This window comes from Colius striatus, chromosome Z (genome assembly GCF_028858725.1).
Source record: "Colius striatus isolate bColStr4 chromosome Z, bColStr4.1.hap1, whole genome shotgun sequence".
NCBI classification, from domain to species: domain Eukaryota; kingdom Metazoa; phylum Chordata; class Aves; order Coliiformes; family Coliidae; genus Colius; species Colius striatus.
This window is the reverse complement of record NC_084790.1, coordinates 46,403,367-46,427,793: the sequence shown is the minus strand read 5'-3', so window position 1 is coordinate 46,427,793 and position 24,427 is coordinate 46,403,367. Positions and strand designations below refer to the sequence as shown.

The 24,427-nt window shown below is 39.2% G+C and overlaps 1 protein-coding gene across 1 annotated transcript in view; it reads right to left on the bottom strand.

The window, feature by feature from the left end:
• The window catches only part of CWC27 (CWC27 spliceosome associated cyclophilin), a 123,396-nt gene that overhangs the window by 97,514 nt on the left and 1,455 nt on the right, over positions 1-24,427 (bottom strand). The window contains exons 2-10 of the mRNA XM_062019147.1: positions 24,238-24,334; positions 23,107-23,219; positions 18,473-18,616; positions 17,671-17,769; positions 17,151-17,254; positions 16,083-16,152; positions 11,599-11,678; positions 9,952-9,985; positions 4,851-5,023 (exon numbers count right to left, since the gene is read on the bottom strand). Coding sequence (XP_061875131.1) covers positions 4,851-5,023; positions 9,952-9,985; positions 11,599-11,678; positions 16,083-16,152; positions 17,151-17,254; positions 17,671-17,769; positions 18,473-18,616; positions 23,107-23,219; positions 24,238-24,334 — 914 coding nt within the window. The remainder of the gene's footprint in view (positions 1-4,850; positions 5,024-9,951; positions 9,986-11,598; positions 11,679-16,082; positions 16,153-17,150; positions 17,255-17,670; positions 17,770-18,472; positions 18,617-23,106; positions 23,220-24,237; positions 24,335-24,427) is intronic.

Here is a 24,427-nt window from a genome sequence, read left to right as displayed (position 1 = left end):
TCAGCCAGTTCTTGATCCACCTCACTGTCCACTCATCCAATCCACACTGTCTGAGACGGTGTCAAATGCCTTGCTGAAAGTCAAGGTAGATGACATCCGCTGCTCTCCCCTCATCTAACCAGCCAGTTACACTCTAATAGAAAGCTGTCAGATTGGTCAAGCAGCACTCCCTCTTGGTGAATCCACGTTGAGTCCTCTTGATAACCATCTTTCCCTTGTGTTTTGAGATGTCATACAGGATGAGTTGTTTCATCACCTTTCAAGGCATGGTGGTGAGACTGATTGGCCTATAGTTTCCCAGATCCTCCTTCTTGCCTTTTTTGAAGACTGAAGTGACATTGGCCTTTCTCCAGTCCTCAGGCACCTTGCCAGTCCTCCACAATAATTCAAGAAGTATGGAGAGTGGCTTAGCAATATCAGCCAGTTCCTTCAGTATTCGTGGTGGCATACCATCAGGACTCATGGATTTCTGGGTGTCCAGCTTGGCCAACAGATCTCTAACCTCATCCTTGTCCACCAAGGGAAGGGTCTTTTTCTGCAGACGATTCTATTATCCTCCAGGGACTGAGCTTCCTGAAGGCTGGCCTTGGCTGTACAGAGTAAGGCAAAGAAGGCATTCAGTAGTTCTACTTTCTCTGCATAACCAAAGCACCCTCCTCGTTCATCAGTGGGTTCTCCCTCATCTTCCTTTTGCTACTGATGTATTGAAAAACCTCTTCTTGTTTTCCTTCACTCGTCTTGCTAGAGTAATTCCAAAAGGGATTTAGCTTTCCTGGTTCCATCCCTAAAGGCTCTAGCAATATTCCTATACTTTTCCCAAGCAACCAGGCCCTTTTTCCACCTTACATAGACAGCTTTTTTCCCCTTGAGTAGATCCAGCAAGTCTTTTTTCATCCATGTAGGCCTCTTGACTTCTTTTCCTGATGTTCTACTTGTGCAGACAGACCAATCTTGGGGTTGGAAGAACTGGCACTTGAAGACTGACAAGCTTTCCCGGGCACTCCTACCATACAGAACCTAGTCCTTGAGATTCCTCCAAGGAATCTTGGAAGGTCTTTGGAGAGGCCAAAGTGCACCTGAACTCCAGGGTCACAACCCGGCTTAGTGTCCTGCTTTCTCCACAATGGATCTTGAACTCCATCTTCTCATTGTCTCTGCAGTCAAGGTTGCCCTTCACATCCTCAACCAAACCTTCTTTATTAGTTAGCACAAGGTCCAGCAGCACGTCTCTCCTTGTTGGCTCCTCGACCACTTGTGGTAGAAACTTGTCATCAACATTCTGTAGAAACCTCCTAGACTGTACATGTTTGGCTGAGTTGCTTTGCAAGCAAACACCAGGGTGGTTGAAGTCCCCCATAAGGACCAGGAAGGGTGATTGTGGCACAGCTCTTGGACGTTTGCAGAAGGCCTCATCTACTTCCTCTTCCTGATCAGGTGGCCTGTAGTAAACTCCTAACAGCATTACACACTTTACCCTTCCCTTTAATTCTCACCCATAAACACTCAATCTGCCCCTCATACCCACCCAGTCAGAGCTCAATGCTCATTAATTGCTCTCTCACACAGAGAGCCATTCCACTTCCTCACCTTCTTGGCCTGTCTTTCCTAAACAACACACCCCCATGCTTAATAGTGCTCCAGCCATGGGAGCTGTTCCATGGTGTCTCTAACTGCATCCGCACCCACACCTCTAGTTCCTCCTGCTTCATCTACAGGCTGCATGCATTAGTGTACAGGCAGCACAGGAGCTTACTGGAGCAGACTGGTTTCCCTGATCATCTCCATGGTCAAGAACAGTTCATTGACTCTGAGAAGCTTATACTTACTCTCTATTAGGGAATATTATGGGTAATATTAAAAACATTATTAAGGTGCAGGATTAATAAATCACTGAAGGCAGAGTACTGAAAACCAGGAATTCCTTCTTTCCGCTGTCACAAAATCACAGAATCTCAGGGGCTGGAAGGGACCTTGAAACATTTTCTAGTTCAACCACTCTGACAGAGCAGGACCATCTACAGCAGGTCACACAGAAACTCATCCAAGTAGGTTTTCAACATCCCCACAGAAGGAGACTCAAAAAGCCATCTGGGCAGCTATTTCCAGTGCTCCATCACCCTCACACTGAAGAATTTCTTCCTTGTGTTTCTTTGGAACCTCTTATGTTCCAGCTTGTATCCATTGCCCCATGTCCTATCATTGGACATCACTGAGAACAGCCTGGCTCCATCCCTCTGATACCTGCTCTTTACATATTTGTAATCATTAATGAGGTCATCCCTCAGTCCCCAGCTCCTTCAGCCTTTCATCATAAGGGAGATGCTTCACTCCCTTTCTCGTCTTGGTGGCCCTGAGCTGAACTCTCTCCAGCAACTCCCTGTCCTTCTTGAACTGAGGGGCTCAGAACTGGACACAATATTCTAGATGCAGTTTCACAAGGGCAGAGAGGGAGGAGAACCTCTCTCAACATACTAACCACCCCCTTTCTAATGCACCCCAGGATGCCATTGACCTTCTTGGCCACGAGGGTACATTGCTGGCTCATGCTCATCCTGCTGTCCATTTTGACATGGACATCCATTCTGACATCCAGGTCCTTTTCCCCTACACTACTCTCTAAGATTTCCTTCCCCTACCTGTACTGGTACGTGGGTTTATTCTTTCCCAGATGCAAGACTCTACACTTGCACTTATTAAATTTCATTAGATTCCTCCCCATCTAACCCTCCAGCCACGAAACTGCTTCAGCACAACATTTCTGCAAGATTTGAGAAAATTACCTCATGTACTTTTGTCCCACATACTGATATGTAAACTGTTTTAATGAATACAAAATATTCACATAATTTAGCTTTGGGATTATGGATCCCTCTCAACCATAGGGCTAGTAACCAAGATTTGGGAATCCAAGTTATCCATCATTCTCTTTGATCTCAATATACTTCCTGTGGACCAGCTGTCTACAGCAGGGAGATTACAGACATCCATTTTCAAAGCAGCCACACAGCACATCTTCAAAGACACAGAAAGGAAAATAGGGGATATGTTTTCAGAAGATATCTTCTATATGTCCCCTGAAACAACATCTAGTTACCTGGCACTGCCACAAAATCATGGCATTAAATTTCATATACTATGATTTAGAAAAAAGAAATCCAGTGCTCATGAAATAGAGTTTTATGCTGGTGTACATAACACTACACGATTCTACAAAGAGATCAGAATTATGTATGGTTCCAAAAGAAAGAGATTAATATCAGTTTACAGATCTAACCACACAAATCATGTTGACTACATGAAGTCTGTCAAAACATGAAAGTTGCTTGCCTTGCATCTAACTGAACGTAAAATCATACAACAGGAAAAAAATGCACGCTCACTTAAATTATGGATTTTGCTATATCCCTTCACGTTATTGTGGTGGATTTTTGTTGTCAAATGGTCTTGCTTATTTATCTTCATCTATTAAGTATTTTGTCATCTTCTCGTCGGCAAACACAAAACTACAAGAACCTTTGGAAGTAACATCATGCAGATCTGAAAAAGAACTGACTAGAACCTATTCAGATTTACTCAAATTGCAGAACATTTGTGTGCTCCTCAGATTCAAGTCAATACTGGAGAAAATGTAGAAGAGCATAGTGAATTTCCTGTCTAAGTCTAACAACCATTTTATTTTCTTGTGCCATTAAAACCTATTAAAGTGTTTAATAAAAAAACTGGACTTTGGCAATGTTCTTGCTGGGCTCTTCATCACTCAAAAAAAAAAGGAAGACAAACAGCAACACTTACAGTTGGTATATTTTAACACACCAACATTAATACTCAAATGTTCCTACCATTCTAGAAGTATAGCCTGCATCTAAACATGCAGGTGACAGAGTTAAAAATACTCACAGCTGTGGAATGCTCAAAACTTAATAACATTACTTTTAAAATCATATCAAATTCTTTCAGTAAGAATAATCAGATCAATATAGATCAAGTTGCAAATGTCAACGTGTAAAAAAAAAATCCTTAGTTTTGTTTTACAGTTAACATAATGACTGAATCACCAGCATACCTTATAACAGCCTCTTCTTCAATACAACATCATTATTTTTATTTTTACCAGGTACATACAATCATACAAAACCAGAATAATCTGCAAAGGGTGCAAGTCAGATACGTGAATTTCTAATGCACGTAAAATAACACCTAATTTTGTTCCAGTTATTCCTCTGTTTTCCAACCAATGTTTCAATACACATTTTATCTCAAAGTGAATTATTTTTACCAAAATTTACCTTCACGTGTCTCGACCCAAAACTTTTACTTCTCAGTTATTAATAGGGATGGCAATTGCTATGGAACTTGTGAAATATTTATAGTGATTATCAGATACTCTTGCCACAGACACTCCTGGATTACTCTGTGTCGGCAGTATGCCTTGGCCATTACATACAAACCTGTGCCTGCAGTGTGGGTAAACATGAAAAAAAAAGAACAGTTCAGTTCAGAGGAAACTGGAGAATATGTGAGATAGCCACTACACATGCAGATTTTAGTATAAGCAAAGGCTAAACAGCTTTGTCAGGCAGTTATTTATCAAAAGTGTGCAGAGTTAGATTACAAAACCTAATTAGCCTTTTGATGCCTTCTCCTTGAATAAGTAAATGATGCAATAAACTCTGTAACTACAAAGACTTACTTGTTCAATAACTTCTGGAGCCCACTTTCATTGACATACCAGACAGTAATTTCTACTAAGTTTGCTATCAGGTCTACCACATATAACTATTTTTATGCAATATTATTAGGCAGAAATTCCAAAATCAGCTCTCGAAGACATAAAGCAGCATAACACTTACCTGCGACTAGTTGTTTTCTTTTCTGTCTTAGTTTCTTCCTCTTGAGGTTGTTTAGCGTTTTCACTTGTATCAATTTTCAACTTTTTGGCAACGCGCTCTTTTATTTGAAATCTTTCATTGCTAGTAGCTTCACCTTCTACGCTATCAGTGTCTTCATCGTGTTCTTCTTCCTCCTTTATTGATTTAAAATGATAAAACTTCCCCTTTAACTTTTATTTACTACAGTATGTTGAATATAAAAGGGTTTTACTATAAAGACAGTCCCTTACAAAACAAGACAGAAAAAAAACAATGAAAAAAAGAACAAAAAAAGTCTTCATTTGCTTCAGAGGGAACAAAAAATGGATATATGATTTTTTTTATAATACACAAATTACATCTTTTTTCAATGTCTTAAAAAACTAAACCAGTCCATTCTAGATTGTAAACCCCTACAGGTCTACAAAAAAATCTCACAAAAATATGGCACCAGTCTTGTCATTGTTTATGAATCCAAAATTTGATCAAAGCAATATATTAACATTTCCTTCATTAAACGTTTCCTTTGTTTTCCACTAAAAAGACAAACAAAACTTATTGAGAACTTCCTGCCACATGGCTATAGTACAGTCACAATCAGATGGAAGAAGTTTGTCTATCACTCTCTGCGAGGAAATTTACAAGTGCTATATTGATAAAAGAGGCTGTGAAAACCTGTGGAATCAACCATTCCAACCTGCCACAGAGGTTCTATGCTTCCAGACCTAGCAGAGGAAGGCAAAAGAAAATAAACCACCTTGCTTCAAAGACATTTGGAGGGAGAAGTCATTCATGATCTTGATGAGGGAACAGAGGGCACTGTCAGCAAGTTTGCTGAGGATACTAAACTGGGGGAAGTGGCTGACACACTAGAAGGCTGTGCTGCCATTCAACCAGACCTGGACAGGCTGGAGGCTTGGGCAGGGAGAAATCTAATGAAATTCAACAAGGGCAAGTCTTGCATCTGGGAAAGAAAAACCCCACATAGCAGTACAGGTTGGGGAAGGAACTCTTCGAGAGTAGTGTAGGGGAAAGGGACCTGAGTGTCTTGGTGAACAGCAGGATGAGCGTGAGCCAGTAATGTGCCCTCATGGCCAAGAAGGTCAATGGCATCCTGGGGTGTATTAGAAGGGGGGTGGTTAGTAGGTCAAGAGACGTTCTCCTCCCCCTCTCCTCTGTCCTTTTGAGACCGTATCTAGAATATTGTGTCCAGTTCTGGGACCCTCAGTTCAAGAAGGACAGGGAGCTACTGGAGAGAGTTCAGCACAGGGCCACCAAGATGAGGAAGGGAGTGAGGCATCTCCCTTATGATGAAAGGCCGAGCTGAGGCTCTTTAGCTTGGAGGAGACTGAGGGGTGACCTCATTAATGTTTACAAATACATAAAGGGTGGGTGTCCGGACGATGGAGCCACAATGTTCTCAGTGACGTCCAGTGATAGGACATGGGGCAATGGGTATAAGCTGGAACATAAGAGGTTCCAAAGAAACAAAGGAAGAATTTCTTCAGTGTGAGGGTAATGGAACACTGGAATGAGTTGTCCAGATAGGTTGTTGGGTCTCCTTCCCTGGGGACATTCAAAATCCACCTGGATGAGTTTTCATGTGACCTACTCTAGGTGGTCCTCCTCTGGCAGTAGGGTTGGACTAAATGATCTCTCAGGGCCCCTTTCAACCCTTAAGATCCTGTGATTCCTCTCAGTAAGGAAGAAACCTGACTACACTAAGAGATCTAAGTTTGACTACTTCTTGCACCGATTTTAATAGAAGGACGTCAGCTGAAATATTAGATTGCATATCTTTTATATTTATTTTTGAATGATACCAATGAGTTGAAGAAAAAGTGTACAATACTGCACAACTGCAATTTTAACCACATGGAGAGGAAGGACAGACTTAGAAATGGTATTCCAGAGGATTGTACTGCAGCCTGGAGACTGCCAGGATATTAGCTCTTGGAGAGGAATGCTCTAAAGACAATGTACATGTTCAGACTGTGACTGACAGGTACGAGGAAGAGTAGCATGAAGACCACGCCCATCAAACAAGGAGAAAGAGGGGAAAAATAGAAGCAACAAGACATGCAGTTTTGGCAAGAGAGAAATAATGAGTTTAATTCCAGATGCTGTATTTTAATGACTGTTAAGGAGTCTTCCAACTAGCATTGCTTAGATTTTAGATTTTGACAAGAGAAAATCAGTCAGGAATAAAAATCAAACTCTGTTAGTGTTCAGAACAGTAAAATACCTGAATATTTTTTCAATTAAGTAACTGAAAGATTGTTGTGAGGATTTTGTCCTTTTTAAACAAGTGAAAATGTAAAGTGGAACAGGATCGGCATTTCACTTATTTCCCAGCCAGTTACTGTACGACAGAAGATAATGAAACTTTCCAAAGGATTTGCTTACTTGATAAATTAATAGGGAGATGGAATGACAACAGATTTCAATGGCAGAATTCAGAATTCAGAACATGATAAGATTGCTTCAAGGTGTTTAACAGTCAAGGATAAAGAGAGACTCCTGGTAGAGATCTCACTAGGGCTTAGATAGGATCATTACACTGAAACACAAATTGTTGGACAAGACAATTTCTAGAATAAAAATGGATAACTCCGAAGTAGTAAGCTAATTAAATATTACAGAAATCTGAGTAACAGGGAGCTCCATGGATGGTATTTTAAAATGAGAAAATGGTTCAATTTGTCCAACTCGGATGAACCTCCTACTTCCCAGATCTTCTATTGCTCTCACTCAGTGTACCATTTCACCAGCTTTCTTCTACAAAAACATTATCAAATAGGATATAATCTGACTCTCAAAGCATGAAATATATGACCTTGAGAACTGCACTAAGAAACAGGACGATAATAAATAGCATCAACAGCAAGGTCAGGCACTTGAGGAATAATAAGAATTTCTGTTACACCTCGGGGACTTGTTAAATGGGGGAGGTAGAGGGCTCTGAAAGAATTACTCATACGATGGCTATAAAACTACCAACATATTGCAGCCATGTAAATGAGAAAGTGTTTCTGTGATGTGTTAGCTAAAACCACAGAATGGTAGGGGTTGGAAGGGCTCTCTAGATATCATCTAGTCCAAACTCCCTGCTAAAGCAGGTCCACCTAGATCAGGTCACACAGGAACTCATACAGGCAGCTTTTGAAAATCTCCAGAGAAGGAGACTTCACACTCTTTCTGGTCAGCCTGTGCCAGGGCTCCCTTACCCTCATGGTAAAGTTTTTCCTTAAGTGGGACTTTTTGTGTTCCATTACTCCTAGTTCTATCCCACGTCCATTACCCCTAGTTCTATCACTGGACACTACAGAAAAAAAGTGTCGCCTCATCCTCTTGACGTAGACCCTTCAAATACTTGCAAATACTAATGAGGCAAGACTGGCCCCAGAAACAATCCCTGCAGAACTCCACTGGCCACAGGCCTCCCACCACATGTCTGAGATTAAGGCCCTTCATCTGCGCCCACATCTCCAGTTCCTCTTGCTTAATCCCCCATGCAGTGTACATTGGTGTACAGGCAGGAAAGGAGCTTACTCAAGCAGATGGGTTTCCCTGGACAGATGCAAGAGGAATCTCCCTTGTTTGACACTCCCTCAGGGCGGTCAGCCTTCTGTCTCTCATCTTGGTGTACAGCTGAGGAGCACTTGTCGTTTTATTTCCTGTCCTGACCTCTTTCCCTGTGGGATGGGATGGCATATTCTTTGCCATTCTGCACCCTTTCCCCTGAGTCCTTCTGTTTAAAGCCCTCTTAAGCAAGTTGTCCAGTCTATTCCTAAAGATTCCAGTGCCCCTGTGAGACAGATGTATTCCATTCTGCCCTATGAAATTACAGTCATTGAAGAAGGTCCTGTTGTCTTAAAAACCAAAACCTTCTCGTCAGCAGCAATCTCTAAGCCAGGAGATACATTTCATGATTTTTCTATTATTGACTGTCTCTTTTATCCTGGCAGGTAGGATGTATGAAAAGATAACTTGGGCTACCCTGCCCACCCCTTGCTTCCCCAAGGTTTTATAATTCTCCTTAACTCCAAGAAAGATGACTAAATACTGAAACCACTTTGAAGGGCTCAGATAACTGACTGAAATGCTAGATTCTAGCTAAGAATGAAATTAAAAGCACCTCCAGGAGAAAAAAAAGTCTTTGAAGAAGACTTTTATGTTTTATCTTCTTTTATGAAGAAGACTTTATGTTCCACTAAGTGAGAGTAGAGAAGAGCCCATGAACGTAAACTTTGTGGAAAAGACAACAGAATATATGATGGAAGCAAACTGTTATCCTCTTTTCGAGACAAGAATGGGACAGCTCATGTCTATCCTTCACCAAGTAACAGTACAGTTAACCTCTGCTCATGGATAGATGATAGATACAGAAAACAATAATTTTCAGAATTCAGTTTGGAGAAGGGGAGTTTATATTCCTAGTTGCGTATTATGTACTTCTCTCAACAGCAACTCAAAGGGGTACTCCCATGACTTAAGGCTGTAGGCAAAAACATACTTCAGCTAGCAACCTTCATTCTACATCATGTATGACAATCTCTTTGTAATTAAAATAACCCCCATGTTTAATTGAATCTTACTGCTTAGTTACTCAGATTTTTTGTCTTTCAAAGTTGACAATCTTCAATACAAATTAAATGATAAATATCCATTAAAATCTTGTTTCCTTGAAGAAATCTTTCTAATGAGACTCACTCCTGCACATTTCCCCTCTGACATTGGAGTTGTATCATTATTCACAACAAACTTTTTAAAAAAAATTAATTTCTTTGCTTTTATTAACTGCTGTTCACTCAGTATATTTGTGGTATATAACCTCCTGTATACCTAATCTACTGACTGAAATATCTGGTAAACAGTATTTATAAAATGCAGCAGGTGGCATGCAATGTGAACATTCACAATGGAGAAAACTTAGAGCTCTCAAAGGGCCTCCATGTCTTGTGCTGAAAATCTAACCTGACCTAGTTTTCAAAAAAACCTCTAAAGTAGTATCTGTTCCCCTAAGAAAATCTAGTTCACACACAGTAAAAAACAAAGACTTATTTGTAAAAATGTGACTTACCTCATTGAAATCCCCTTCTTCACTTGTTGCTTCACTAAAAGAAGAAAAATAATTGTAACTATTCTGAAGAACTGGGGAAATTTAAAATAGCGCTTAAAAAAATCTAGTGCTAAAATACTGAAAGTAGGTTTGGTTAGCTACTTGAAATTTTAGTCAAATTAGTCATTTATATCATCCTCACATCCACCTTAAAAGTATCAATTAATAGTATTGAAACTCTTGAAGAGTTTTCCACTCCACAATTTAAAAAAGAAGTTATGTTAGAGAAACAAAGCAAGAAGGTCAATCCTATGCTGGACTGCATCAAAAGCAGTGTGGCCAGGAGGCTGAGGGATGGGATTCTGCTCTCTGCTCTGGTGACACCCTACCTCCAGTGCTGTGTCCAGCTCTGAGGTCCTCAGCACAGGGAAGAAATTGACCTGTTGGAGCAAGTCCAGAAGAGGGATACAAAAATGATCAGAGAGCTGCAACAGCTCCTTATGAGGTCAGGCTGAGAGAGATGAGGTTGTTCAGTCTGGAGAAGGGTACAGGTAGCTTCTTATTGCAGCCTTTCAATACTTAAAAGGGTGCTTGTAAGAAAGATATGGAAAGACTTTTAATCAAGGCATGGTCCAATAGGACAAGGGGTAAGGATTTTAAATTAGAAGAAGGTAGATTCAGAGAAGACACAAGGAATACATTTTTTACAATGACGGTGACAAAACACTGGAACAGGTTTTAGAGTGAGCTTGTGGATGCCCTATCCCCGGAAATATTCAAGGTCAGGTTGGAGGGGGCTCTGAACGACCTGATCTAGTAGAAGATATTCCTGCTCGTTGCAGGGGGATTGCACTAAATGATCTTTAAAGATCCCTTGCTATAATAAGAAAATTTTTGGACTTGACATATTTTTATGAGGTTGCCCGAGCTCAATATTCAATAATGGTTAAGAAGCAAATCATAAGTTAAGAAGTATTAAACAGAAACAGAGATCAGAGACCACCTTTATGCAGGCATACAGATTTATCATTTGTTTAACTTCTAATACGTTGTTTAGATTTGGAAAAAAACGTAACATATTTTAGAACAGAACCAAGGTTGGTAAGAGCAATAAGAACAACCACAGGTACAGAACAACTTCTGTCTAAAGAAAAGTTTACGCTAGAAAAAAGATGGCCTAAGAAGGGATTGTGGTAAAGAGAAGTATAAAGGGGCTGATTGCTCACTGTCTCTTCCACTGCAAGACTTAAAATTTATCAAATGATGACAGTAGCAGACAGGTTCAGAATAAAAAGGAGAGGTAACTCTTCCTGCAGCAGACAGGAGAGTATGAATGCAAACAATATTACAAGGGATTGCATGACAGCTCTAGTAAGGAATACTGAACAGATGAATCACACCAAATTTGGACAGTCCCTTGAGCTGAGAGTACATGGAGGTACAGAAAATACCTAGGTAAACATTATGCTTGCACTGCTTTTGTTGTTTTTTGGACATCCAAGTGATGGCCAATATTGGTGAAAGCATAGTGGGTTAGAGGAACATTTGGTACAATCCAGCATAGCCATTCTTCATTTTTTTAAGAGTAACAATGAGTATATATAATGCTAATCAGATCAGACATCGTGAAAGTAAATCTGTTCTGGAAACTGGAAATCACAGATTAACCTTTTGACAGCAGGAACTGAGCTTAGATGTGGATCATCTTTCAGTAGATCATGACTACTTTTACTTTTTCCTTTCATGCTCTGTTAAAAAAAAAAAAGAAGGTATTATAAATTTCAGTGTTTCAGAAAACAGATGGTGAAAAAGGATAATGATAAGAAGAAATAACTTTTTAGCTTTGGTCTAACCAGTAAGCATACACACACTTTAAATAGTAGCAGAATACACAATATGTTCCAGAAGAGGAGCGTCAGACCAAATGTGTGGACTTTAAAAGTATTTTTGAAGTTGTAATGCACTTAATTTCAAAGGAAAGAGGAAAAAAAATACTGTTTGTTCATCGCCATCATTATACATCACAAAGATACATGATCTAGCATATATATACTTGAGTGAATGAGGAGATAAGAACTTGAGTTTCCAGTAATAGCGTATGACAACTCGAAGAACTACCATGTACACAGATGTACTTGTAAATTTGTAGAACCCTAATTAGATCCCTAGGGGAAAACAACAAAAAATCACAACCTTCAATATACCAACCATGCAGGAATCATCTACTGAACCAAGCTGTCAAATAAATATAACAGCACATAACATCTTCAGGAAAAAAGCCTGCAGTGAGAATGCATAGCCCATGCTAATCCAAAAAGCACACTTATATTTCAGAGACTGAAAGCAGACCAAAATTTCTGTTACAAAGGGTCTCCATTTCAGCTGCATTTTTTATTATATAGCAAAAAAGACTAACATATTCAGCAAGTAATTTGGGTGTGTTCAGGAGCTAGATGAAACAGAGTACAAGTGCTTATCACTTTTGTAAACTGTTTCAAACAAGTACAGACAATTAAGTGTCTGGAAATGGAAAGCTTCAGTTTAAACACTAAGTAATAACCAATGGGGGCGCACTATCAGGTCCCTGAGTCAAGTAAGGCCTTTGTGGACTTTGAGAATTTCATCTGGAGCTCCCGTGTCCACGTGCACCACTTCTGCTTAGACCTGAGAATCTACTCCCTGCCTCAGCTATGTCAGAGGTGCAACTGTATCTAACAGGTGGAAGGAGGCTTGTCTCCATCCCTGTCTCATCTTTTACTTCTAACTGGACTCTCTGGATAGGAATCTTGGCCCTGGTTATTGCTTGCTGTGCCCAGGGCCCTGTAACCAGCAATAAACTCTGAATGCTGTATCCAGATGCTGTGGGACTGTGGTCCTGATGGTGAGCACACTGCCTGTGCTGGAACCACTCTTGCCTCCTTGCTCATACAGCCTTGCTCCCTCCCCCATACAGCCATGCTGGTCTTGCCACTCCTGGATACAAACTTTCTTAATCGGGAAGTACACAAATTTCCTTTCTAAGATTCTATATAACCATTTAGAGACTCTCCTGATACAGAAGACACAATTTGATATGTAACATTTAAAAGACATCAATGGTCCCAATCTGCTCAATCTCTTTCAAAAGGTATTTATACTTGTCACTTCAATAATGTTCTGTGCCATAAATGTTCACAACTTAAATTCCAGGAGCAAAAAAATATTTCTTATTTGTGATGTATTTATTTGCTCATTTATCTTTGTGTGTCAACTTTTCATATTGTATGAAATAAGGAATAATCTTTCCATTCTTTCCCTCTCTCTCACCTTTCATTTTTATTTTGAAGTTAAAATGATCCATATCCCCAGTTATCCTTCTTGCCCTTCTTTTACACTTTCAAGAACAACAGTCACAGTGCAGAAAAGGCAAAATACATTCTCTCACTTAGTCTAAGTGCAGGCTGAACAAATCCAGAGTAGAAAATTGTTTGTAACGGAGAAGATGGAGAAAATACTTAGGAAGGCATTCTTAAATTCAGTACTTACTTGGTTAACATGATGTGACTAAGACAGGAATTATTATTATATTTTTTCATTTATTTTTCACATGTAAACATGAAACTATTAAAAATTTAATCTTGATACATTCACCTTTTTTGATAATTTTAGTCTAAGCCTCACTGCACTAAAAATTAATAGAAAATACTCCCTTTTGCCAGATCTGTCGGAGGAGGACTCAGTTACTTGCAGACTTTCCTGTCAGCCTCACTCCTTAAAAGTATATCCTTCTTATGTTGAAACATGTAACACTTAACCACATCTAACCATCAAAAAATGTTCACATAAGGATTCTGAATTTATAGATGTCAAAGAATGTCTTTATGAACTTAGATCTTCAATTTTTCTTCCCAGAAATGACAAATGAAAGTTGGTGCTGAAGTTTATGTATTTCAATTTAAGATAATGTCCAGAACGATACAGACACTGAACTAAAGCAATGAGTTCTGGAAAAAAAGGTTTCATTCTGTGGTAAAGAAGAAATTCTTCAAAAGCAGTTGATTCAGTTATTTTCCCAGCTACAGACAGTCAAGAATTTAGCCAGGATAAACACAAGAATGAGGTTTTAAGACTGAGTGGAAAGACAGCATGACAACACTGAAGTTGGGCTTGTCATGAAAGAAGTGTTTTACTTTGATAATTTTAAACTGAAAAGCAAGTATTTGGCATGAAAGGGAAGAACACCAAAATATTATAGAGTTAAATGAGATATTAAAAAGCATACATATACCAAGAGCAAAATTGCAGATAGGCATGTTAAAATAAACAAGTATAGTTAGTCTGACTGGTGAGTTAAAACAAGAAAGAAAAACAGTTAAAACTATTGTTGTGATAAACCTCTACTATCATCATGACTGATACCATCTTGCTATAATATTGTGTGTTGTTATTCACTGTTGTCTTTTGTATTTTAACTAAATCCTGAGGACCATTTTTTCTCTTATGTGATACAGGACTTAGTGTGTTTAGTCTCATCATTAACTGAAGTAGATGGGTATCTGTGTTGGGTTTGTGTGGAGCTGGTTTGGACTTGTTTTGGTTTTGTTTTTTTTTTTTTTTAATAGGAGAGGGGCTGCAGTAGTAGCCCCTGTAAGAAGTTCTCAAAACTTCCCCAATCATGTCTGGCCAAGGCTGGGCCAACTTGGTGCCTCGGGAATCACTGAGAAGGGGAGATCTGCAGCAGGAGGAGGAGGTAGGAGTGGGATGAGAGAGAAGTGATTACGCTAGGCCACAAAGACAGTGAGTGAGGAAGAAGAGGAGGAGGTGTGTTGGAGCAGAGACTCTCCCCTGTAACCAATGGAGGGCAATGGTGGAGCTGAGCTCTGCTGGCAGCTCATGAAGGAGCCCACGGCAGAAGTGGTGGTTGTGCCCAGAGGGGCCGTGACACTTTGGGGAGGCAGTGTTGGATCAGAATGCACCTGGCGTTGTGCCGTCGTAGAGAAGATCTGCACTGGAGGACTCTGAGAGGAGATGCAGCCAGATAGGTTCATTAAGTACTGTCTCCCATGGGAGGGACTCAAAGTTGGAGGAACGGAAGAATATGAGCAATTCTTCTTTTCTGACAAGAAGGAAATGGCAGAAACCATCTGTGAGGGACTGATCATATCCTCCATTCTCCACCCCTTGGGCTACTGAGAAGGGAGGAGGTAGAGATATTTGGAGAAGAGAGCTGAGCCTGGAAAGAAGGCAGGCATGGGGAAAGGAGATCTTAAAAGGCTGGCTGCATTTTTCTCATCATCCTACTCGGTTTTGTTTTCTGTGCTGCTTCTCGTTGGTTACAGATGAAATTGTCTCTTCTTTAAGAAGTCCTGTCTGTTTTACTCAGGATCATAATTGGTAAGCGAGCCCTCCCTGTCCTTAGGGATTTCCATGAGGCCCTCTTTTACCTTCTCTCTTACCCATCACACCACAGAGAGAGGGGAAGGAGTGAGCAAGTGGCTACATGGACCTTGTGCCCAGCTGGGTACCGTAACAGTACCCAAACTGTATAAATAATTAATAAAATCTAGGACTCTTAGAGAAATAATTCTGTAAGCAGTAGAAGTAAGAATGACAACTTTAAAATTAATTTTTTTAATTAGTCTTATTGAAGTGTAAAAGATCTATGTAATGCTAGTTCTGTGAATGTGGGTAATTCACAATAATGCAATATTTAATTAGCACTATTTTTCCCACTTCACTTTGCACACAGAATGAAAACATATGTAAGAAAATGGAGCTATAAATGCAATGCAAGTGAACATGTTGGTCTGTTTAAAATCTGACAGTATTTTACTATCAGATCACACTTATAATTAAGGAATAAGAATAAAGTACATACCACCCTCATGAATTTTAAACAGGAGACAGATCTACACACTGAAGTATGAAACTTTATCTTTATGGAAATGTAACAATATCACACAGTAACTGAAGGCACCTTCCAAGTTAGAAAATTTTAAAAGCTCATTTTTTTCAACATGATAATATAGTAGAATCATAAAAATGGAAGTAATTGCTAGTTTTATTGTTAGAAACACTATAAGAATGACATTAAGAACTTTAAAGATTTCGCAAACAGGTGAAAATAGTAATTTTAAGTTGAAAAGAAAAATGGGGATGATGTGGTACAGTACCTGACTAACTCTACTGACTTCTTCCTCTTCCTCTTCAGCTTCTTCCCCAAAGGAAAGCAGGTTAAAATTTCTTTAAGAGAGAAAACATTTTCTAGTAAAACTTCAAATACTGTCTTACCAACATAAACTTTAAGCATAGGACTTTGATATTGTAACCAATTTTTAAAAGCACTTTTGTCCTGCTAAATATACCAATTTAAAAAAAAAAAACCAACCTGCAACATGCTGTTGTACAATAAACCACGAATATTTAGAGAATCACATTCTACTCCATCCCCAAGACTAACCAATCAGGGTAGCTAAGCATCACTCAGAAAATGCTAAGATAGTATTTAAGAAATTTTGCCTTGAACAACTTTCACAGGTTCTTAAATGCTGACACCTCTGAACACAGGGCAGTTGCAATTGTTGGGGTTTTATTTCCTTCCACAGAAACATTCAAATTTTCAAGTTATGACTTCTCAGAAAGGCATTAAATGCATACATATCCACAGAATGTAATTTTAATAAATAGTGGTCTCCATATTTTTCCCCAAAATTAATTGTTTACATCATTTTAGAACCAGTCAGTCATAACGTGTTGTATTTCTGTCCAATAGAACTGAGAGCATACATACACTTTTATGACTATCAAATTTCATATACAGAAATTGATACTTCCCATGTCAAAATGCCTGCCCTTTGCTAAGTATTTTAGCAGGAGAGAAGTTTTAGATGATAAAAATAAGTTCAAAATCCTCAAACAACTGAGCTATGATGTAGTTACTAGTACATATTTTCAGTGTCAAAGAATGACTGCACATTCTTAACCATGGGAAAGGCTTAAGCTCTTTAGTAATCATCAGTATGCATGAAACAGCACAGTCGACATATAGTAATCACTGCACTCAGAGTAACTACATCTGTACATCTCTCCAGAAATAGGAAAGCAGGTTTTTCTACAAGTCCAGAATATTTCTCTGTGTATTTTGGTAAAGTCTTGTGTTTCAAAAGCAGAAATAGAAAGTTACCAAGCTGTAAATTAAAGGTGAAAGAAAATTAGCCACCACTTATGTTGCATATATTTACTTTGTGCCTTTTATTTTGGACTTCTTAGTTTCTTCTTCTGGTTTGTCTTTCTTCAGCTTTCTATTTGGTCTTGGAACAATGTCATCAAAAGGATTAAACAAAACCTGTTAAAAAAAAAAGTTATACTTCAGTCACATTTTTAGTAAGTGTTTTGTTATAATTAAATGACTCAATATTTTAAAATACACAAAAAATCATGCCAAGTTTTTATATGAGAACACAGTCTTCTGAACATTATGAAGAAAAGAACCTTAATGTTTCAATTTTTTGTTGCCACTACCGGCAACATCACCAGGCCACCCGCACAGATCACTCAGCTCACTGACCACTGAGAGGACAAGATCACTGCATACTGAGTATGGATGATGTTTTATTCCAGCTTTATTGCTTGCACCATGCACTTTCATCTGCTAACACAGCACCTCCTTTCACTCTGCCTCTTCTGTACTCTCCGCCTCTTGTGTCACAGCCCGAGATCTTCCGGGCGCCTACAAAAATTTTCGAACCAGAACATACTCACCTCACTACTTCTTATTTTGTGTGGACTGAGAGGTCGCTCTTCCTTATCAACTTCCACTTCAGCCAGACGCAACATATTATATATTGTATCCCCTGTAACCTGTCAAATTTATTAAAAAGGTTTCAAATTTTCCTTAATTATTCTGAAAAATGTAAGACGATTATTATATGCAGAATTTTGAAAACACAAATCACATAGGAAATACTGTTAAGCATGTAAGACTTCAAAAAGACAGCATCTACAAGGTACAAAGGTTTGGGTGTTTTTTAAACTAACAACAATATTTGAAAGAGTAGAGGTAGGTAAATCTGCATTTTTGAGAGCGTATGCAGGGGAAGGTGTCAAGTTCCCACTGTAAGCTGTGAAACAGGAAAATAAAAGACATGGTGAAATAAAAAACCAGTTTATTTTATTTCAAGTAAATCACAAAAGTGGAAAATTCACCTTATGTTTTTCAGTTTCCTGATTCCTCTTCTGTAACTACAAGTTACAAACAATTTTCTAAAATGTCACTAATATTTAAGGAACTGATGAATAAGACAGAAGCATAATAATATTATCAAGATTATTCAAAGGAAGCACAACGAAAGAATATAATTTAAAAAAATAACAAAATAGATAATTATGGGAAACATAAACAGAAACATTTCCACCAGACATGGGAATAAAAGAGAACAGGGAGTGCTTAGGAAGCAGTAAAATAAATTTGAATGTTTCAAACATCAGAATAATCCTTAAATACAGAGAAATTTATAGCAGCTTCTGTCAAACTCAAACTGGGACTCTAGTCTACATATCCGACCTTTCCAAAGATTGTGTGCTTGTTATTAAGTTCATCTGCACGTCCCAACGTAAAGAAAAATTGACTCCCGTTATCATGTGGCCCGGCATTTGCCATAGCAACAAGTCCTCTTCGGTTAAATCGCAGTCGTGAGTGGAACTCATCCTGGCAAAGACAGAATATGAAAAAATTAAAAACCACAATTTATGGAACTAGTTTTTCTACTTTAGCTATAGCTTCTTTACATCAAAGTGCTGAGATAGATGCACTTAACCCCCTCTAAACAAATTAGCAGTCATTTGGTACCAGCTCCAAAAGAGGTAAGGACCTGAGCTATAGCTTGGACAGGAACTCATCTAGGAAATCCACAAAGGAGCCAAGTACAGTGAACATTGGCAGAGAGAAAGTTGTGCATGCAAGGAGTTCTGCGCATATCTCTCCCACTGTATGCAATTTGACTTCAAGCCAACTATTTCATTGCACAAATATGACAGCCAAAGTGAACCTTCTTTGAGCTTTTCCGGATAGGCAGTGTGGCCGCATGGTGGCAGTCTCTCCTGCAGCTGGGACACCTCTCAAGGTTGCTCCTCAAAGCAGTGAGGTCTTTTACAAACACATCATGGGATGAGCCCATTTTGAGCTCTCCCTGGACAGTAATCAGACTGCATATCAAGCAACTCTCCCCTTAACCAGAGATAACATTGAAAAGTATCTGTCATTTATTTTAAATAATTTAGTTCTACAATAGAATTAATCTCTAAAGAGTTATAACTGTGCAAGTCAGTATGCTGTTTGTTTAGCTTTACTCACTTAGCCTAAGCAGCTAGATTTGCTGCAGCCTTAGACCACAAGCTGTAAACCTGGACTTAAGACTTATGGAATGTGTACCTACTTATGCAAAGCAAGGACTTCAGAGCTAGCCCAAACCAGAAGACAAGAAGGCTACAACCCTCAACAGCTGCTGCCACTAGACAACATGTGAAGCCCATGTGAAGACACAGAAACAATCCAGTGACAAACAAGAAGACCCCCAGAACTAACTACTATTGGACCAAACCATTGCATGATGGGCGGGTGAACACTTTGTAAGGGTATAATTGACACGAATTTCTTTCTTTAGCTTCTCTCTCTCCACTCTCCCTCTCCACAGGCACACGACTTGAGCTGATCCTGCTGCTGCCTCAGAAAACTTGGGTTTGAACTTTAACACCAGGCAGACAGGAAGAGGGAGAGTACCTTGTCAGATCCTCAGTAATTAAACTGGGAATAAGCATGCTGAAACTTCAAAATCTTTGCTAAGAGACACAAAGGATTGAGTATACATATATAATCCTTTATATATAAACCACTGACCAAGTCTGGATCCAGCCACATCTCAACTCGTGAGAAGCACACTAGAAAGTTGGGGATCCATTGCACCAGTACAGGCTAGGGATTGATATTCTGGAGAGTAGGTTTGCGGAGAGAGACCTGGGAGTCCTGGTTGATAATAAACTAACCATGAGCCAGCAATGTGCCCTCGTGGCCAACAAGGCCAATGGTATCCTGGGATGCATCAAGATGAGTGTGGCCAGCAGGTTGAGGGAGTTTCAGTTCCCCCTTTACTCTGCCCTAGTAAGGCTTCATCTGGAGTCCTGTGTCCAGTTCTGGGCTACCCAGCTCAAGAGGGACAGAGAACTTCTGGAGAGAATAATCCAGCGCAGGGCCACCAAGATGATCAGGGGACTGGAGCGTCTTCCTTATGAGGAAGGGCTGTGGGAACTGGAGCTGTTTAGTCTGGAGGAGACTGAGGGGGATCTCATTAATATTTACAAATATCTAAACGATTGATGTCAGGAGGTTGGGATATCCCTTTTTTCTAGGGACAGGACAAGAGGTAATTGAACAAAGCTGGAAGACATAAAGTTCCATTTAAATATAAGGAAAAGCTATTTTACTGTGATGGAGCCCTGGCACAGGGTGCCCAGCGAGTGTGGAGTCTCCTTCCTTGGAGGTCTTCAAGCCCACCTGACATGTTTCTGTGTGACCTGATCTAGGTGGACCTGCTTCTGCAGGGGGCTTGGACTAGATGATCTCTAAAGGTCCCTTCCAACCCCTACCATTCCATGATTCTATGATCCGGAACCTCATGATTCAGATGAGGTTCTCCCATACCTTCTGCATCTCCAGCATCTGTGAACATCATTCTAAATTGATTTCATGTGTTTCCTCCTTGTAGTAAATTGACCTTGCCATCAAACTCTGTTAAGTCACTTCTGCTAATTGCTTTGACTGTGTTTCTTTATGTGATCAAAGCAGTCATCAGGATCCATGGTTTGACATGACAGCTGTTTCTGGTAAGGGGGAAGGGGCTGTAAAGATGGCTCCTGTAAGAAGCTGCTCCCCAGCTCTGAGCGAGATCCACTTCTGGGGCTGAGCCAATTAGACGCCTCCACAATCACTTTTTAAATAGAAGCTGGAAGGGGAGAGTTCTTCCTGTTTCTTCATTCTTCTGTCCTTCTTTTCCGGCTGGTAGTGGTGCAAGGAGTGCCAAAAGAGAGAGAAGCAACTATGCAGACTCCAAGGTCAGTGAGGGAAGAGAGGAGGAGGTATGCTGGAGCAGAGACTCCCCTGCATCCTGCGAAGAGGACTGGTGAAGCTGAGATTTGTTTGTATTTTGTTAGGGACCCTGCATCAGGGCCAGTGACTCACTCCATTAAAGACTCCATGCCAGGGGCAATGACTATGGTTAGAGGAGGCCGTGTCCCATGTGAGGGACCCAATATTCACACAAGCTGTAACTGTGGGGAAGAACCACATGTTCATGAAGTTCATGAAAATTACACCTAGCCATGTACTGTGGAGGGACTCCATATCTACAGAATTTGCAACTGTGGGGAAGAACCCACGCCAGAGATGTTCATTAAGGACTGAGTCCTAGGGAAGGAACCCCGTGTTGGAGCAGGGGAAGAATGCAAAGAGTCATCCTCATCTGAGAAGAGAGAAGCGGCAGAGCCCATCTGTGAGAGACTGACCACATCCCCCATTCCCTGCCCCTGCCAGCTGTTGAGAGGGGAGGAGGTAGAGAAATCAGGAGCAGTGAGCTGAGTGAGGAAAAAAAGAAGGTATGGGGGGAGTGTTGGTTGTAATTTTCTCATCATTCTACTCTCTTTTTGCTTTTTGTTCTGTTCTGTTTCTTGTAGGTAGTGCAATAAACTTTCCTACTTTCCTCTCCAAGTCAAGTACTGGAGTCTGTTTTGCCTGGAACCATAATTGGCCGCAAGCCCTCCCTGCCCTTGTCTCAATCCACAATCTTGGTTATCTTTTTACTCTCATTTCGTTGGGGCCTGCACCATCCTAACAAGGGTGGGGGTGGATTGGGGCACTGAGCAAGAGACTATCATGGTGCTTCTTTGCTGGCTGGGCAAAACCATGGCATATGCACACACAGAAAATTTAGTGTTAATTTTTGTTTTAAATCCAGAGAGTCATAAAATCGAAGTATTTTGAAACTTATGGCCACGGTTGTGTTTAAAAGCTTCTGTTTTACACAGAAAAGACTATTTTTGTTTTTTCTTCAAATAAGTGAACAACCTTCTTCCAAGAGAAACAATAAACACATAACCCACAAATATTGAAATAAAAATATTAGTAACTACTGTATCAGGAATAGAATAATTTTTCCAATTATTGTCTAACAATTCCTTATTTTTGTTGAAATTTATTATCTCCTCAGTATTGAGAAAATCCAAAGCATTTCTAAGAGTATCTGCATTTCATAAACTTATTGCAAAACTATCTTTCTTGTTAAGCACAGTATTTGTAAAAAATAACTGGAAGCTCAATAACAGGTTGCAATACATGCAATGCAAAAAGCCATAGGAAGAGTATTTTCTGGGTCGTAAGACAACAGAATAAGACTACATTTAAAGCAAAATGAAAGCAATGAGTAACATATTAGTATCACAGTTGTAAACACTGCAATATTGAGATACTACTAATTTAAAGCACTCATGCTACTACAATATTGGTCATACTTGTTTTTTCTCTGCTCAGGTACCAATCCCTTCCACAAACCTCACGTTCGTGTTATATGTGTGAATCTACCAGCAGGGAGACTGAAGACCCAGAGTCAGGCTATCAAGCTTCAGTCAGAAGTTAAAGGTGTTGGCCTTTCCAAAATGAAACACTCAGGCAGAACAGAACACAGCCACTAGATGCATGTAGCTTCACTCTGGATCTGAGCTTCTGGGTTAAAAGGTGAGCTATGATCACATTGATAATACAGTACAGTAAACATACAATCTTCAGAGACCTTTTTCTAAATCAGAGAACCTTTGCTAAATGAAGTATAATAAGCATAAATAATGTACATTTCTATCCAAGTTTGATACAAATCAACATCTGGTTTTCATTCTTCCCCTCCCCTGTTTTTCCTTGTGAAGTTCATACTAGTAAGGTTACGTATTTATCATAATATCAAAACAGCTAGTTTTAAGAACTCTCAATTCAAAAAGGCATATTGAAAATCATCAAAGTAACATGGGAAACTAATTATTACATGTATAATGTTGCATTTCTAATACAAGGTTTGTTTTCTCACAACTTAAAGCTGTAGGAAAAACAAATGATAGAGAGTAACCAAAAATTAATGCATAAGATTTACAGCTACATACCTTGAAAGGAGTTCCATAGATTGACTCTCCACCCGATCCAGTACCAGTGGGATCACCTCCCTGGACTATAAAGCCAGGCACTACTCTGTGAAATATTGTGTTATTGTAATATTCTATTAAAAAAAAAAGACGATATGAAATACAAGTTAGTGGTCTCAAAATCAACCTTTCATATAGATGGAGATGTGGAATGAAAACTTCACATAAATTTCTGGCTTTTTTAAAAAAATAAAACTACATCTGTAGCATGCTGCAAGATGCTAGGATGTTCACAAAAGAAATATGCAAATTTATTACAGAAAGCATAGGATCCTACAAAGTGTGCAGACAGATTCAGAAAATAAATAAAAGTGTAGTTCTTTAACATTGAGGACAACTGAACTCTTAGGACTCATCACAGGTTAAGAAATTGATTTATCATTAAAAAAAAATCTCAAATCTCCACATTAGTTATTGAAATGTTGAAAAGGATGTATCTGTGCTGGTGGCACAAATCCTAAAGTACTATTTTTCCTTAAGAGAAAAGGGTTAAAAAACCCCATGTAACTACTTTAGAAATGCATAAATGGAATAATAGTAGCAGCTAGAAAACATATAGAGGTAACAGGTCTTTCACAAATCTTGCTACAGTTCTCCAAGTATGGAGCTTCTCATTCTGGCACCCACTACTTCCATAAAAAGCATTACAGAGCTTCCGTTAAGAGGAAAAAAAAAAAGAGCAAATTAAACATCAGAAGCACTCATTAAAAAATGAAAAGGTACAAGAGATGGTGACAAGGAAATGAAAATTTTGGAGGATGCCCAAAATGTGCATCATTGCCATTACACACGTACTTTAAAGTTACACTTTGTAGAGACTTGATGAAAATAAACCTTCCCAAGCCTCTAACATGCAAATTGTCAGTAGTATTATATCACGTGTTGCATTTAAGAAAATCATGTAAAATTTTTATTTCTTCTCCACTGGGTTCCTTAATAACCTTGAGTATTAGTATTTTGTATGTACAAACAAATCTATTAACATATTAAAGTTCAAACATAGTTATGACCTCTATTTTAAAAAAAAAAAAAAAAAGCACAAAGGCTGCATATGAAATAATTTTCACAGCTCCTCTCCCATTCAATCGTTACCTTCCATACAAAGCTGGATGAAATTTCGACATGCTTTTGGTGCTTCCTTTGACCATAACTCTATATCTATATCTCCTGCTGTTGTTCTCAGCAAAACCTGTCAATGTACAAAGACACCATTAGTTTTACTGTAACTTACTCACTGATCAAAGAATATCATTGCTGAGTAAAAAAAATTAAATACTCCTGA